This window comes from Dermacentor andersoni, chromosome 3, assembly GCF_023375885.2.
Source record: "Dermacentor andersoni chromosome 3, qqDerAnde1_hic_scaffold, whole genome shotgun sequence".
NCBI classification, from domain to species: domain Eukaryota; kingdom Metazoa; phylum Arthropoda; class Arachnida; order Ixodida; family Ixodidae; genus Dermacentor; species Dermacentor andersoni.
Window position 1 is genome coordinate 165,343,080 of NC_092816.1, and position 18,343 is coordinate 165,361,422.

The following is an 18,343-nucleotide window of genomic DNA, read 5'->3' on the forward strand; positions in this document are numbered from 1 at the left end:
TCACCGCCATCTCGAACAAGATCCCTTTCCAGCTGTATCCCGTAGTTCTCGCTCACATTGTTAGGGGCGTGGTTAAAGCTTTGCTCAGGAGTAATTCGGCCTTCGACGACGAGGGCCGAGCTTTGAGCGGGAGCTGGTGGAGCGCCGCATCTGTCGGCGCCAGCGAGAACGTCACCGAGTGCTTTCAGCGCCAATACCGGGCGGCTGCAGAAGCTGAAAGCGGTGGTGGTCGGCTTTCTGCGGGGAAGTGGAGCGTGGCACGCCTCGAAGAAGCCTTTCTGGACAACGCCCTGCTGGTGCCCCTGTACGAACTCTACGAGCGCGCACTGAGCGACCACAACGCCACAGACATGTTCTATCAGCTGTCCGATTCGCAGGTCAGTGCGAGGGAACTGTTCTTCTACAACTACGCGGTGGCATTCTGCGACGACGGCGACAACGAATCGCGCAGCGGGCAGCACTGGATGGCGATCACGCCCCGCAAGTGGCGCGTCAACGTCCCGCTCAAAAATTTCCCGCCCTTTCGAAAAATATTTTCTTGCGATGATTGGAAACAACCTCATCTGTACTGTAACGTGTGGAAGGGCTTCAGTTGAAAAGCGATTTCTGTTACTGGTTTTTCAACACCTTCATATAATTTGGAAACTGATGATGTGCGTACTAGTTTCTCAGTAAATATTATACAATCATTTCAAGGACAGCAGCCCAGTTCGTGTGATGCGTAGGAGAAGAATAGAGGTTAGATAAAGTTGTTCCTGCGGTAGACGCTAGAAAGTATCGTGTAGACAGTCTTATAATTTATGTAGATTACATTTGTGCAACACTGACAGGGGGTCCTATAACGCAAAAGTATTCCAATGCGTTTTTATTCCAATCTCCTGACGTCAAATTTGCGCAATCACCAACGTAAGCATCGGACGGTGACGCGCAGCGTTGCCTCAACAGCCCAATGAAACGTCCTCTTAGTTTGTGCGAGGTCACTTGTCTTTGCTTTCAAAGCAAATAACATTGCCTAGAATGAGCGCTTTTTCCTTTTTAATTGGTTGCCAGGAGGGGAGGAGCACGCTCAAGCGGAGAAGGTTTCGATGGGGCCGAGCCAGCGCACTGAAAATGTATAACCGGATGAAGAAGGTGGTGCCGGCGTCTACGATTGATCCGCTTTCCCTTACTTCGCTTGCCGTAGCTGCTGGAAAATCGCGATGGCGTGCAACGGAATGTTAAGAACACCGCCAAAACGGATCCTCAGCAAAGAGTTGGCAGAGTGAGGTCGTAAACATACTGAAATTGCTCGAAAACGTTATAAGTCTACGCAGGAAGCTTTATATACGCAAATCACCCCACGCTCTCCGGCAGGTGCGAGTAGCCAGTGCCCAAGTGACTAGCGGCAGCCATCTTTTGTTACTTTCGGAACGGTGCAGCCTGCAGCTATTCAGAAAAAAAATAGTTTAGTTCGGCATATTAATGCATCTTTAACGCGTACACGTCACTTTGACGCGATGAGTTTTCGCGGTTTTCGTAACGTCACGTGACAGGCAGGTCAAGTGGGGATGGTATAAAAAAGTTTTTGACCAATCGCGGAGGGCTGATTGCATAATTGGAATAGAAAAGTTTGGAATAGCTTTATGTTATAGCGTCCATGATTCGGGGACATTTCTAATCGAAATTACTCCGCAAAAGCAAATATTCTGGAACGATAAGCGAGCACAACGACTGCCGTAGCTATCTGTCGAGTGCCAGTACAAGTTATTATTGCTGTGGCTTTGTACACATGCACCACTCTCAAAGAAACTGTCACATCTGGCTATTTGTAGACTGACGAATTTATATACCTAGGCCGGTATTCACAAAACGTTCTTACGCAGATATCTTAGCAAGAACAAATTCCCGCGAATCGTGAAGCAGGACATATCATTATCCGAAGTTGACGGCTAATGGCCAACGTCACTTACGAAGCAAAATATTTATGAAATTGGCCGCATAATAAGTTACTCTCGCAATGACATTTAAAATTAACAAGCCCTCTTAATCGTGACACCCATGTCCCGCTGTCAGCCCAGCCCGCACTGAGGTAACTGTTTGATGACTGTGCTACTGACGACAAAGCCACGGTGAGCAAGCACTGGCGGTAACCATTCGATAAGAACAAATTGCGCGTTATTGTGGCAGTTCTTTTACTTATTCTTACGGCTCTCGCAGTCTTCGGCAATAGATGGCGGGCCCCTAGAAGTGCCAGAAGCGCTTCAAAGTCTTGCTGTAGAAGCTGGAACTCTTACCTGTCTATTTCCTTGTTCCTTCTAAGCAGCAGTATTCTTTGCAGAAATCGAAGAGTGGGCTGCAGCGGTGATGCCACCGTGGAAAAAATGAAAAGCGTGCAGGTTACACAGAGTGCTCACCTTCATTATTCTTTATTCGATGTATCCAGCCTCTGCCACATTGTTTTGTACCAAAGGGTTGACATATATGTAAAATACGTCACAGCACCTTTCTCACACTCCGCATAGCAATCTTTATGTGGGGACTGCTATGTACACTCGTTATTATAACAGATTAATGAGCACCGATATGCCTTCACAGTCGTCCTACAAAGCACACCTTTCGAAGCATGCGGTAGCGTCAGCTAGAGGCTACTTTCTTTCAGGTCGCACACTTTTCAGAGCAGATACTGCACGGTTCCGGCCAAAAATATTGCGATTCAGACATATTCACGGAAAATACATTTGTTTGTTGTTTACGTGAATCTTATTGCACGCTTCTGAGCGCTGTGTCTATGAAAAGAGATATTAAGCGCTTGATAAGCTAAACAGAAAGTTGTTTTGTTATGTTCAGTATAGAAACAATTATTACTACCTGTATGACCAGCGACATATGCCGTACCCAGCTTCCGCAACATTACCCGCTGACGCATCTGATATTACAGTGTGCACTCAAAATTATCAGACTGGTCTGTGCAACAAGTATGATGCTGTGCACAACAAATTTTGCGCACCTCGTTCACTTTTAGCTAGGTAGCTTTCAGTACGATTGTTATCTGTGTAGGTTTTCGTACCAAGAGAGGCTACTTGCCAGAAACGTCTAACCTGCCTTAAATATCTTAAACCGACAGTTTTATTGTCGAGAACAAGCGCTGCCAGCACTGCGGAGCATTGCCCCAGACAAACAAAGGTCGACAAAACCGCCTTTTTCCGCTCTTTCACGGCGATCCGCAGGAAGATATCGCATGCACAGAACTCGCACTTTCGCGCGCATAATTGGTCGGAGGCGCGCAGCAAGTTTCCTTTGCGGAAACAGATATCGGGCGTCGTGCCGCAGTCCTTCAACGTCTCTCCCACTGGAAATTTACAAAAGGTAAGCAGAGACACCACGTTGCCGACCGACCTTCTGATCACCACCAGCTAAAAAATGTCCCCACCGCAGATTTTAGACTTCAGTGAATCCGACGGATGAAGAACATTCGTCACTTTCACTCACATCAAGCATGCTTTGTGGTGTTGCAAACAGTCCTTGTTTACGTTTAGCGCTCGTGAATGGTTTTGCGCTCGCTTGCGGCCTCGTCAATGTCTGCCCATCGCTTGCGCAATGGGCGTGTCCTCCTTCGCTCAGCAAAGATGGAAGTTCAGTCACCGAGTTCCTACAGGCGACTGCATCTTTTCAGAAGCTATAGCACGTTCCAAGAGCACGGTGTGTAGACTGGGTAGGAAACGAAGCGCACCAGCACAGGACCGTAGAGTCCGAGCAGTGTGCTGACACCAGCGAGAACCGAAGCCCAACCCAGGCGGCAGTGCCCGAGAGAGAAGGCTCCGGAGCCGTCACCGCAGTGAGCTTGTGCAAAGGGCGTGGCCAGGAACCAGGGGAACAGTAGAAGAGCCGTCGCCTGCAGAACCACTGCGGTGACAGAATTGTTGTTAAGGTTACATTCCCAATACCTTAAGCTTACTAAACAGCTCATGGTAACGTGTACTAATGCATAAAACACACGTGCAGCTTCAATTGTCTTTCAGCAAGTAGATGTCAGACACTGGTGGCTTCGAGCACTACCACACGGTAATTTTTCAGTTACTATTGATTTCGCGTAGTATTGTGTTGCTGAGAGCTCTCGAAAGCGCGCAGAAACTTATGTAGTTTATACCATCCGAAAACAAAAACGAAAAGGACAAGGCCTGTGCAGAAACACCATCAACTAAGAATCCCATTGTAACCGAATAGCTGTACACTCCTAGTAAACTATTCGCTGTAATAAAGGAATTGTACATTTGATATATATATTTATTTCAATGAGGATATTTAGGTAGCGTTCCTTGTCTAATTCATCATTGCGTCAGTATCATAGCCGTTGACTAGCACGTCAGTAGCGGATGTATAGCTGACTGTACATTTAACGCCAATTTTTCATGTATGTGTTGTCTCCAATGGTGTCAGCGCCAGAGCGGACGGCGACGGCCATCCTTCTTCGCTCTGTCTCTTTTCACGCAGCCTTAGGGGGAGCGCGAAAGCAGAATATGCTATCCTGTCTGAGAAGTCCATCACATCATTTAAACATTCGAACGATTCAATGTTCTAGTGTCACAGCATGTCCATCTAGTAAAGAAGGAGCCCTGCGACTCAGTTGGTGGAGAGCACGTCTCCATTGCATCAGCACCTTTGCATCGGCGAATAAGATACGACCACTACCGACCATCAACCACCACAAAAACTGTATATAGAGGCAAAAAAATATTCACATTAAAGAAATGCATTGGTCAATAAAAGGTGCTTGTTCAAAGAACTCTTGATAATTTGCGTCCTGTTTATTATGGAAAACCCCAAACAGACAGGTTGTTCCTTGTAAATAGGATGTTCGTTAAGGTTCGCGCCGTTGCGCTGCTGTGCGCGTGATTGTAACGTTTTGTGCATCATCAAGGTGCGACTTTTCGGTGATCACTCACTTTTGATATAGGAATACAGCTGATGCACAGCAAAATCACTGCTCGAAGGTACAAAAACGACTTGGTCCCCTTGCTTAGTGTGAATACGACCAAGGACATTTTGCACACTGGGGTTGCGCCACTAAAAAAGCCTTACGCAGGGAGTTCTCCAACGCTGCCGGAACCTAACGCTGTGCGTAACCGTATGAAGAAAAAAAAAGAGCGCACTGTCGTTATAATTGTACAACATACTGCGTCTTTTTTTTACGTGCCATGCTAATCATGTTCCTTTCAGCTTGACTGTAAATGTTTTGCGTACTGCCATCGTGATCCCTTACAGCAAGGCTAGTGCAAGGAGGGAAGAGAAACGTGCGAGCGGTGCCGAGAGCCGTGGCTTGACACTGATTGTCAGGACTGAAGCCCAGTGTCTAGGTCTGCGGGGCCGCACCATGTCCCACGATTTCACGGCCAAATGGGATTTTTCACACCTGCTATGCGTACCGTCAAAGTTTGCTGTTTGTCAGTAATACGATTCAATTGTTTCCCTGGTCTTTGGTTTCAAAGGTAATTAAAAAATTACATGTTAGAGGAATATGACGAATTATAGAGAAGGTAACGTTAGACATCCATATGCGTAGTTATAATTTCCACCGCGCCGTATGGCACGCAACCATTATATTTATGGAACTGATCGATAGCCACTTATAGTATAACACGAAAGCTAAGCATTAAACAAGTATCGAAGGAAAATTGATGTTGATAAACCGCAGCTTCCCACTGTGCAGTCAAGGAATCCAAAATGTGGAGTGGCATTGTTTGGTCTGCTGTTGGCCAGTTACGGTAGTCAGTGACTTGCGTTTACGTACGTAGTCTCTGCGACTAGCTCATTTCTCCTTATGTGCTCTGTCGTTCTGAGGTAATAACAGTAACATAAAATTTCGCAATAAGGGTATGTAAGACGGGGCTTTCTTTTCTACGTTCATCATGCGTTTGCATTTATGTATAGGTTGGTATAGTCTGCGTAAGAAGATGTTGCTGGCTCTATGGTCTGTTCTGTTTTTTTTTTTTTAAGTTTAACTCAAGGCACTCGAACTGAGGGTTTTTATGATGCAAAAGCAATAACGGATATTACGTGTAACAATGCACAGCGTGAAAATCATAAATACCACACGGAGCCAAATAAACATATATTATTTTAATTTTCCTAATTATTCTGCTGAAGTATCTTTATTACAAAACACCACCTGTAATGCTTTAGGGGACACAAGCTCGGACAAGTAATCTGTTAAACTCCACTTACCAAATTATTGCATGAAACGGTGTAAACGTCCTGAATAAAACCGCGAAACAAAATTAAGAGCTAAGAGAGCTACCTCAATAATAGGGTCGAGATTTGAACTGCTCGTGGAAAAGAGTAGATCAAAATAAGTGCACATTTTTGATGATACTGTACAAAATAATGCTGAATCGTTTGAGAATGACTGATTTTGTACAAAGCAAAATGTGCGTAAAATGATCCAATATGCCCTTAATGTAGAGCTAAACCTTGCCATAGCATGTTGTTGATACGGGTGTGCTGTAAAAAAATTAAAGGAAACGACAGAACCTCGTTTTTTCTCGTCGCATTGTGAGGGCTGCTTTTCATTGGTCCAAATATAAACCGCAATTTAAACGTACTATATAGCCTGCCACTAGAGCCTAGATGTCTACATTCGATGCTACAGTTACGTACCCGAAAGCAAGAACTGACGTCTTTACGGACTGTGAGAAGACACCATTTGAATAGGCGCGATCCTGAAACAGAACTCCACCACAGAGGTAAGGTGGCTGTGGGCTAAAAAAGAAGGAATCGATTATGCGGAACTATGCGCTACCGACTTCCGGACATCTCACTGAAGGGTGCATTGGCACAAAGGGTCCGCGGGTGAAAGGTGCTACTCTTGGAAGGGAAAGAAGCAAAGCCAGCCTTTAATATAGGTGAAAGGGCGCAACGCTTGCGGTGAGTCAGCTAGCAATCCTGTTGATCGGGTGCAGGAGCTACGGGCTCGGGCCAAAGAAGGTGGCGGCAGGAAGGGTGGGAGGAGGCATCCCTCTTGTGGGGGGAGATTCCATAGGTCGGTCCGGACGCTGGGGGGATCTCCCATCGCCTCGCCGCGTTACCTCGCACAATACAAAGAGTGCCGGATTGCGGGGAAAGATTAAAGCTCTTCTGGTTGTAGACCTGTCTCGTTCGGTATTCGGCCTCCTTTATCCGCCTGAAAGATGGCTTTCTCTTGACGGCGCAGCATGCTAGAAGTGCAGAGGTCGAGTCATCGCTCCGTGCTCCGCGCGTTCGTGGGACGGATAAGTTCGAGTGCGGGGTTCCTGCCCCCATCAGGGCTCGGGATGCGCGAAGTTATGGCTTGCGCGAGTTGGACAAAGCAAGGGATAGACTACTGGTTTCAGCAGCGGGCTTTGGTGTGGAGAGATGGCGCGAGGAGTACGCGTTATCAAATGAATTCATTATACGCCAGCTAAGTGAGGCCTGGGAGGCTCGTATGGTACACGAATCTCTACTTGTTCGCATTGCACATACACAAGTATTGGCGTGCGCTTCAACAGAGATATGCTTATGAAGCTGCACCAGTTCACAGATATCACAGCCCTAGCTGTGAACGTGAGAAAAATACCAGTGATTATTCTTGGGCTATGTAAGAGGAAGCGGTCTACAGAGAGGGATTTAAAGAGTAATGGACATGTTCTTGACGAAGATATCACAGCTTTACATAATATTTCTCTTCTTTGAACAACAAATGCGAACCAATCTCAATCCAGCAATATACATCGCGTGCATAATTTGTTACAGTCTACGAATGACGAGCTTTTCGCTGTTAGAAATACTTGATCTTCTCTCGCAATTTGCTTTTTCTTACAAAAGTAAACATAACTCCGTCAGGACAATCGAATTAAGCGTTAGAATGTTATACTGGAAGTAAGGATACTGGGCTGTTATTTGTTGCATTCATTTCGAGACACCCTTAACATTAGGTTAAAATAAAAGCCTACGTTCCCTCACGAAGTATGGCGGCTGCGCTTTCACGGCCTGAAAATTATGAAATACGTCAAGCACCAATGTATCTGCAGCATCTTCGCTAGGGCATCACCCATACCAAGCATAACGGAAAAGACATCCCGAAATAATTTATTTTTGATAAAAGCAGGGGTACATCTTCGGGATTCTGTTTTTTGTTTTTTCATAACTATTTATCAAAATCATTCGTCATGAATTGTGGCATGCATCAGACCAGGCCCGAGCGTGTCTTAGCGACTAGTTCACCGACTCATCGTGGGCCCTATTTTGACCTCTACGTATTTGTCCTTTCATCAACACCCCTTCTTGCCATATGTCTTCGGGAGCAATCTGCTCCCGAAGACATCGCATGCCAGTAGTCTATGGAAACACACGGCCTCAAATGAAAGCCCAACCCGTTCCACGCATTCTTCATTATTATGGTTGCGTAATACGCATGGAACTACGGCGTAAATAATAAGTTGTGCGGGTTAAGACGAAACGTTACATTGGGAGCTCATATAAAAGAAAATATATGCAAACGAAGAAACAGGTTCCTCGGTGACAACTGCACCGAGTTCGATTAGGCTTATTTCGTCTAAAAGGAAATGCAAAAACCTACAAACTCCAGGAAGTGGATTTTAGATTAATATCATTAGCATTTTTAAGGGCAGGATTTCCAAAAACTAAAGTTTGAGGTTACAACTCTGTAAATCCGTAATGAAAAGAAATGTCATGACATTTCAGTAAACTGCATGTAATATTACATTAAAAGTGGACAACAAAACTCCTAATTCTGTAATACATTACTTGTTTGTAAAGAGAAATGTTGCATAATCCTCATAAACAATGTAACCGATTTCCCTTAAGCTGTATATTCAATATCAATTTGGTCCACTTGAGAACTGCAGCGTCTGTTTCTGTTGCAGAGTTACAATTATGGAATATTCGTACTTCAATTTTTTTAGCACGGATTTTTGTCTATTTCTGTATAACACTAAGTTCAGAAATTGAAATTAGGCCTCCTACGCTTGCTAGATTATAACGTCTCCCACATACAAGAAAGTTCATTAAAATAGGTCGAGTGGTTGTCTCATCAAAGCATTTCTGTGGTTTCCATATGTGCAACTAGGAAAAGTGGAGTTGGTTTCATGTAAAATTTCCTCTTGAAGACAGGAAAAACTAGAAGTCGGCGTCATTTTGCTACAATGTGAAGCTCAGGGGATGCTACGTTGCTGCAAATGTCGCTGAAGTGAATAATCTGGCTCTGATTTGCGAAGTAAGCAACTTATGCAGACCAAAACTGGATCTGCATAAACAGGAATATGAAGGAACGTTCAGTGTTTTTGTATATGACTAGTTTCTTCAATCTAGCCACGCCCAACTTGGGTTCTCGTTAGACAGCGATTCAATTTCTTGTCAGGTGTGGTGACAGCTTAGTTTATAAGTGTAGATATGAACATGATGGCAATGAATCAATCATGTGATTCCATAGGCAATAGGTGTTTCTGTGCTTGGAAAAAAAGAAGATATACGTGGCTTGTTTACACAATTATCGGTGTCCTTGCACCGTGTAAGTTAAAGTTACACATGTATTGACATTCCTTACAATGAATGCACGCGTATTAGTGAACTGTTAAGTTTTAGTTTGAAAGAAATGTACACAAATGTTTTCTATAATATTTCCCGTAAGTGCAGACAGCAGTCACTTCATTGTTTATGTATCACTAACACCCGTCGTAAAAAGACACATAAGTTACTCAGTTGTGGCTACATTCGACTAAAGTCTGTGATTGCCTTTTTTGGTGATTTGATAGTTTAAAGCTGTATATCATCTATGAGGGGAAAAATAGTGCAAAGCTATAGGGACGAGGACGTGATACAACACGACTGGAGGCGCGCTATTTTTCTCCTTAGCATAATTGCCTTAACAAGCCCTGCTAGTACTCTTATTATTTGCTCGTTTGTTTTTAGAGCGCAGCTCTTAAGAGGCCGTTCCTGCGGCGAGCGTCGGCGTCGGCGTAACCGTGCGAACGAGCACAGCGGAAGATAAAAGCGAACGCGGAGAGCAGTGTGGGATGAAAGACGCAAGAAGAAAGCGTTGAGGAGAGTGCAGCGCAACCAGCAGGAGGGAAGCGTAGGAGGATATGGCGAAAAAGTTGAGGAGGAAAGCGGAGTGGCCGGCATGGCCAGGTATGCAGCCAGAGCCGACACCCAGTGCTGGCGTGGGCTTCGGGAATACTGCTCATGCGCTACTTCACTTGGAGCGTGCCGCCGTTAGAAAATGCGCTCCGCGCGAACCACGCGTTACCGTGTTCACTGTTTCTTTATGAACACTGAGCAACGCAACAGGTGGAAATGCTTCGTCTGCCGCTGCTGGTAAACAAGCTGCCTGAGAAAAAACCCATCGCTGCCGACGAGAGCTCCTTGTCCTTCAGAATCAAATTCTCTGCCGTAATATATCGCGAATTCAAAACACCTAAACAGCCGTCCTCAAAATTGGCGTTAGGATGGATAGTTGGGCGTGTTGGTTAAGCATGATTTCTGAAGTGAAGGCGCTAAAAGGCGCCCTGTGTGTGTGTGTTTCTTCTTTGTCCTCCGTCTTTTTAGCGCCTTCACTTCAGAAATCAAAATTGGCGTTAGGGAGTATCCTTATCTTCAATGCATTATTTTTTCTTTCTTACAGCGAAGCTGTTTACCTCTAGCCCCCGTATGCATCCCGCGCATGCGTTCCCCCTGAGCTGCTTGCGTCCGCATCGGGGACACGGCACATGGACAGGAATGCGCGCGCAGTCGACCATTTGGGTGAGAGGGGGGGAAAGAGCGCGGCAACGGGGCCCTGTGCGCGTGGCCCGCGCTTCTCTGGTTACACCGTCACGCGCGTCGGAGGTGCCGGCGCTGCTGGAATGGAGAAAGGTAGGGGCGAGGAAAACCGTTTAGAGCGCGACCTTGTGCCGGCTAAGCAAGCTACAACACTACAGGGATAGAGAAGCGCAATCAATGGACATGTGATGCATTCGCCCTTTCTAAGTTCGTCCGCTATGTATCGATGCCCCGACTTCGGCTGTAGCGCCTTCAAATGTGCTAGCGTCTATTCAGGAATTAGCTGTATGGGATATTTTTAATAATCCACTCGCTGCGAGTCATACGAGCACCACGTTTTGTGCAGCGCGAGCGTACTCGATCCTAACGTGCGCAGACGTGCGGTCCTTGCGTACCGCTGTTGTCATTCTCGTCTTGTTCGAGACAGCACGAGACTACTCGTTTTTCCAAAGCAGTGGCTTTAAGGGTAGTCAACAACATTCCGGTCTACTTTTTGGTGGCTTACGAGTTCGTCTACGCAGGTGGGCACTCTTGTCAACTAAAAGCACTGTCGCGACACGCGACCCCGCATTCAGCAAAGCGCTAGCGTGCAGTGTACGCGGTGTAATGAATGCATTACTAAAACGATCTGTTATTCGTGCTGCGTAGACAACATGAATTATTCTTGAAGCCGAATCACTTGTGACGTAACACGTTTGGCGCGTAACCTGAAACAGCGAGTGTGTCTTAAACTGAAGTGAAACAGCGGCAACTAGCATTGATATTTAGATCAAAGCGAGCACTGGCGAAAAGTAAAACAACACATCCGTGGGAGATAAAAAGACTAAAGAAAAAGAACGTTTCTGCACCGGTGAAAACAAAAGCAAACTAACAAACAATACGTGTTCCTAACTGCTTTAGGGTTGCAAGAGAAGACTCTTCTGGGTACTGACACTGCAGTTATAACGCAGCAGGCTGTGACAGCTACTCTGCCACGTACCACGTAGCCTCAGGAGCACTTCAGCATTCTATACAACATTGAAGTAAATCACGCTGTGGCAACTTTTGTTGTCGAAGTGCCTCGCAACACTCAGTTACACGTTGCGTAGCTGCCGCACAACGGCATCATTTGTTCCTCAATGGCTGCACGATGAGCCCTACAATTTAGGCCCCCGAATTACGGCTGGAAATGCACTCTGCTGTATAATCTTGCTCCGTTATAGGCTCTCTCTCCGAGAGATCAATCTCAATTGTGTGGTGCCAGCTGCGAAGCGGGAGTGCGAGACATGATGTCGGTAGAGCGCAATCTTCTCGCCGTCCTAATTCCCCTGATGGGTTCTGACTGGCCTTGAACTTGTGTAGGTGTGCCGCACTTTCACGTTAACATAAGAGAACTGTGTTGCACTTGAGCTTCATGAAAAGCAAAAGTTAGCAACATGCGGGGGCTGGATTAGTGTACCCAACGAGGACGTTCCCAAAGCTCAGAGCGGCACTTTCATGCAACAAAAAAAAAAAAAAAGACTGCGCTCAGTATGTCGTTTGCTTGAACAAGAAGGTTGCAACAAAACCTTCTTGCTTTCTGTCAAACTGGAAACAAATGCAAATAGTACTGTGGAAAACTATACATGCTTAGTTAAACTGTAATTAACGCAGATGCGTGTTAGGTTTGGTGAGTTAGCAAATTCTTGAAAACACCGTATGGGAGCTGGCGCAATCACGACCAGATATCTTGATCAACGAGGAATATATTCCGAGACATATTGTAAAAAGAACAACTGACTTGCGCATAGAGAGATGTATGCTTTTGCTGCAGCAAAGATTAGGAAAATGCTGCCAGGTGTTGGTGTCGGCCGTGAAATCACAAAAACAATTTTTTTTTTAAATTTGCTTGCACGGCTGCACTAACTTTCAGTTTTGTTCGCACTACTGAACTCCATCCCTCACTACGACAGTGAGCTTCGTGTAAGTTTCGCTGTCAGAGAACACCGAGGGGTAGCATAGATTTCAGCAAATATGGCCATAAAATTTGCCACTGTCATTTGTTGAGTCGTACAAGCGGCGACAAGTACACGGCACCAAATCTGAAAGGTGTCAATGAACTCGAACTTTTCGCATCCGCCGTGGTTGCTCAGTGGCTATGGTGTTAGGCTGCTGAGCACGAGGTCGTGGGATCGAATCCCGGCCCCGGCGGGCCGCATTTTGATGGGGGCGAAATGCGGAAACACCCGTGTGCTTAGATTTAGGAGCACGTTAAAGAACCACAGGTGGTCGAAATTTCCGAAGTCCTCCACTACGGCGTGCCTCATAATCAGAAAGTGGTTTTGGCACGTAAAACCCCATAATTTAATTTTATGAGCCTGTGCACACATGATAAAGTAGACAAAGTAGGAGTTGGAAGCGACAACGCTAAAATGCTTGTAATAACTTTCGGAAACATTCTGTGTACCCAGATAAAGGTTGTGTAAAAATAAGAAGGGTTGCCTTACAGTCAACGAATAAACATTGTCACGCCAAATAAGGATACCCTATAGCTGACAGCGTCAAAGGAGCCTTGCCCTCTTATTTGCCTTCTTTTTTGCAGGAGTGCCGCAGCCATAAATCTACATGAAACAGCGCAGGTCGTTCTTTTTGCAGTTCTGATGTTATCTCATATGTGTCCCCGTGCTCAAGCTTAGCAGAAGATCTAAAAATGCAAAATCAATTTAAGGTACTCAACGATGCGGCGTTAGTTATGTCCCCACTTCTTTCATTGTTTCCGGCGTATGTTACTGACGTTTTACTTGTCGTAAACCATAGTAGAACACATGTGAGAACACACGGTTATGACACCATATCAAGTTACCCTTCATTGAAACTGCGGGAGGAGCGACAAGAAGTAAAATCACTATTCTCTGACCAGCCGTAACGCAAAAAAAAAAAAAAATCTCCAATCCTTATCGGCTTGAAAGCACGCGCCGCTTACCGCCAGCTGCTTGGGCATGTCCTATGACGGCGGCGGCGGCCACTCTGTTGGGCGTTCCGTGCATCGCTAACGACAGGATGGCAAGCACGGCCCCGATGCAGAGCACCGCCGACCCAGAGCTGAACAGCAGGAATCCGGCACGCCACGTGACGGAAGGGAACCTGGCACCTCCGTGTGGTTCCTCGTGACCAGGGGGCGTGTCGTCGAACCTGAAACACAGCGCGTCACCCCTCACCGCTGCTACGCTGATGGCATCGTCAGAGTCTCGGTAGCAGGCCCCGTAGAGACCCAGCATGTACGCGAGGTCATCGGGGTCATAGGTCAACGGAGGCCTGTACACGTCCGTCCGCTCACGCACCAGCCACTCGGGTTGAACGAGGCTCACGAGACTCATGAGGGCAACTAGTGTGGAGAGCAGCGCCCACGCCACGGACACTGGCCACGATGTCTTGTGGTGCAAGACGTGCACGCGCCGCGGTGGAAGGAACAGCGCCGCGGTCGTGACGTCTGGGGGACAGAGAAGCGGGTGCGCGGAACAAAATCCGGGCGCAATACTGTCTAACGCCGGCCCGATGCCTTCAGACGCGCGACATTTAGTTCCTTTGCGGATGATCATTGATACCAGTTCACTTGATCTGCCTTGCCAAATATTGCCGGACGGATTTCACTGTTTCTCGTGTTCTTTGAAGGGTCGTTTCACTCGAAGCGAATCAAGCTTCTCATCAGTACGTATGTCAGAATTTGATACCGACTTGTGCTCACTGAAGTTCGTGAGGAGTACGCCCCTTTCTCGTTGGATTCACAACGGCTCTCATTATATTGGCACACTTTCTTTATATGAGTGTTCCTATCTTTGTTTTGTCGCAAAGATGCAAGTTTGCTGACTGAAGTAAATCTATAGTACACAGGGGAGTACACGTGCTACTCAAATCAGTACACCAGCCCAATACGGAGAGATTCCAAAACGCCGAAAGGCGAACACCTATAAACTACTATAGAACTGTTGCTGATATTCTTCCTGTTGCTTTCATATCACCAGTGCATTTCCTCTTGTAATTAGCAGCCTAAGAAAACACGCAATCCTTTGTACTTCTGGCTTGTAAAAGTGTAAGCATTGGGGGGAACCTATCTTCCTGGTGCTTACGCGACAAAGTTTGAATAAAACTGCCGCGTAATCATGTTTCAAGACGAAATTACGGTGCCTACGCGCTCCTTTGCGGAAGGTTCTTAGCGAAATGCAAACCAACCCGCAGTCTGGCAATCGACCAACGGCTACCACAGTATGCACGTCCGCCTGCCTTATTAGCGCACAGAGGTCCGGTCGAAGTTCGATGTCGCTGCTACCGAATGCTGCACGGCTGACGGCAAGCGCACCGTCCTCCGAGGTGTTCCTCGACGTCCTGGCGATCGCGAAGCCACGAGAATCCCAGAGCCTCCGCAGCTCTCATCGGTGCGAGCACTCAACCGAGAAAACAACTCGAGAAGGCGTCAAAACTGTCGGTCGAACCGCGTAGCACTGCGCACTCCTCTTGCGTGCAAGAAGCTGCCGCGCACGCCGAGAGCGCTGCAACGGCGCAGGACGCCGCTGGCGCGCCACCGCTTCCTCGATCCCCTGCGATGCTGCCGGGTTCCTTGAGCGACAGCATCGGAATGAGAGAGCGTTCTCCGGGGCTCGCGGATGCCCCCTTCCAGACGGGGGAGCCTCCCTCTGCCTCCGCGGATCCCTCCTTTCCTCGAATGCTCCCGGAGGACCAGCGTTGCCAGGCCAACAAGTGGCGCTGTCCCTGCGCAACGGAACGCGCGCTGCCGCTACGCCGCCACAGCCGCCTTTGCTCGAAGAACGAGCGCATGCGCTCTGGCCTCCCCTCTGAGCCCGAGCACATCCTCCCTCCTCGGAGCCCAGCTCCCGAAGAGAGAGGCCGTTTTCTCCCTTTTTCTACTCCTATTTCACTTCCTTCTGTTCTGGAATTTATCTGTTTTCCGGGTAGGCTCTAGCTTACTTACATATTTTTTTTTTTTGTCGTGTTGTCGCGGATGTATCTGTCCTCGTTCAGTTATTCCGTTTGTTTTTGGTTTCGTCACATCCCCGATTTCAGACAGGGGAGCCGTCGTCGTCCTCGTCCGAGGTTTCTTGTATGTCCCTGAGCGCCCACCGACTGTGGGGGCAAACCGGCTGTTCGGGATTTACTGGTTTCATTCTCATATGTTCTGTTATTTTTCACATACGTGCGCCATAAGACCGCTGTCAAAGGGATTTGAGGCGCTTCTGTGGATGGGGTTGGCGTGTTGCATTGAGGTTGCCCTAAAGGCAGCATTTATTTCTCATTGTTTATTTCTATAAAATAATACTACATTCATTCTCATAATTCAGAGGACAAAGCTCAGCGCATAACAGATTGCATCTGTAACCTACACGATGTACGTCCTTACTAATTTTTCTGTCCTTTTGCGCTATATTGCATTACTTTCGATCTCTTGTCTTTTAAATCTATTTATTTATTTATTTATTTATTTATTTATTTTTCAACGTCGACTACCATTGCTTAAGCATGTGAAAATGCAGACTGGCATTAGCCAAATGGCATAGTGTGGTTGCGCAATTTTTATGCAGTTAATATAGCTTAAGAAGCCCAAACAAATTGGTGTCCGTGCATTTCTCTGCTGAATTGAATTCTGCTGTTTTACGTGCCAGAAACCACGAGTGTATTATGAGGTGGTGGGCGACTCCAGAATAATTTGGACCACCAGGAGATCTTTAAAGTGCCGCTATTGCGCGGGAGACGGGCGTCTTTGCATCTCGCCCCTATGGAAATCAGGCTGCTGGGGCCGGGATTTCATCCCGCGTACTGGCGCATAGCAACGCAAAACCATATCCCCTGAGCCACCGCGGTGGGTGGCCATGTTTTTCTGAAGCAATTCCAATAACTCGTATGAAACGTAGTACTAGTCGCTTCTAGCTTAATACTTTAACTATTCGTTGCTGCGGAAGAAAATCAAGCTGATTTTCCCGCTTGCTGAAACTTTGTTTGCGTACTAAAGTATACTGAGCCGTAAGGAAGCTAATAATGTTAGCTCCGCTCTAGAGCAATGAAACCTTTGGAGAGTTGGGATATTCAGGAAAACCACGTCAACATTACGAACGCATTCTGCGATGCGTTATAATCACTTGGTATTTCTTTCGCGAGTATGGGGGACCGGAGATACACCACTCTAGTGCTTTCTGGCTCTCAGTTCGCGTACTAGATTGCCCTACCCTCATGTATAGTGTGACCCTACGTCGTATTGCCGTCTCTTGCCGCCCGAAGAGACAACGGTATGTGACCGCGTCGTCACTTTCAGTAAATTCTATGGCAGTTGCCTAGCGGCGACTTCTTGAGTGCTACACTGTGCTGTGCCTTTCAATCACAGGCGTGTTCTCTGGTATTCCGCCTGAGAAGCTCTGGTATTCCGTCTGAGAATGCAAGGTATCAGAAGCAAGACTACAGACATTGGCAAACTGTTACGTCATATAACTTGTACAACTTGTATAACGTCTAACAGCTTGGCACCTGGGTTTGTTGTTGCGACGTCTCTTTATTTAGCGTGCACGTAAATCCATGAATTTTTTTCTAACTTAGTACGTTTGATAACTACTGAGGAGGACGAAGAGGAGAATTAAGGAGCAGGAGGAAATAAAGAGAGGAGGCAGGGATGTTAACCAGAAATGCATCTGGTTGGCTATCCAACTCTGGAGGACGGGAAAGAGGGAGTGGAAAGGTAACAAAGAGAGAGAGGGGGAGGGGGATGAAATTCGCGGTGAGCTCGCGCACGCACGCGGAGGGCCTGAGCGAGTCAAAGACGTTCACATAGGCCAGTCGCCCTCAACACGACAAAAGGGCCTTCATAGCTTTGTGGGCCGACAAGCGATGGGGGCAGTCTTCAAGCAGCACCGGCACAGACAACGGCCTATCGTCCAGTCGTTGCAATGCGATAGATAACGTTTGTCTTTCCGACTAAAATCAATGACAATGGCAAAATAAATGTTCGATGTTCTCTTCCACGCTGCATATGTCGCATGCAGCACTGTCGGTCACTCCAATCAAAGTAGTGTACACCTTGGTGAAAGCCACTCCCAACCACAGCCGGCATAGAAGCGGTCCCTCACGTCGCTGAAGCCCGGGTGGAGGTCGGAGTTTCAGCAAAAGGTTCAGTTCCTACAACCTCGTGCGCCTTATATTTGGGGTGTTACACTCCGTTAAAGAGAGCTTGCGTGCCAGGTGACGAAGCTGCCTTGCAGCGTCTGTGCTGTACAGAGGAATGGGAACGCTGTGTTCTTCTTGATGTGACTCTCGAGCAGCTTTGTCAGCTCGATAATTTTAGTGGCCTTTCTGTTTGACGTCGTGATCAAGTTTGACGATTTCGTATGTTAGCCTCTCGAGAGCGCCATGTCTGAGAATTGACTGCATGCTGTGTAATGCCGGTCTCGAGTCGGAAAACATTGCCCATGTATCAGAGCTCTCTGTGTCAATAAATTGAAGTGCAATGCGCCAAGATGTGAGTTCTGCAGCCATGGAACTCGTGACATGTGACGTCTTGAATCGCAGTGTTACTCCTTTTATCGGTATAAACACCGCGCCCCCTGAACTGGTC

General features: G+C 47.0%; 1 protein-coding gene across 1 annotated transcript; it reads right to left on the minus strand.

The window, feature by feature from the left end:
* Positions 1–2,389: 2,389 nt before the first annotated feature.
* LOC126524509 (uncharacterized) lies at positions 2,390–15,539 on the minus strand. Its single transcript, XM_050172810.3, has 2 exons — positions 13,715–15,539; positions 2,390–3,882 (listed from the first exon to the last, which is right to left on the minus strand). Exons 1-2 carry the CDS (start codon positions 14,328–14,330, stop codon positions 3,656–3,658), a joined length of 843 nt encoding a protein of 280 aa, XP_050028767.2. The 5' UTR covers positions 14,331–15,539; the 3' UTR covers positions 2,390–3,655.
* Between the last annotated feature and the right edge of the window lie 2,804 nt (positions 15,540–18,343).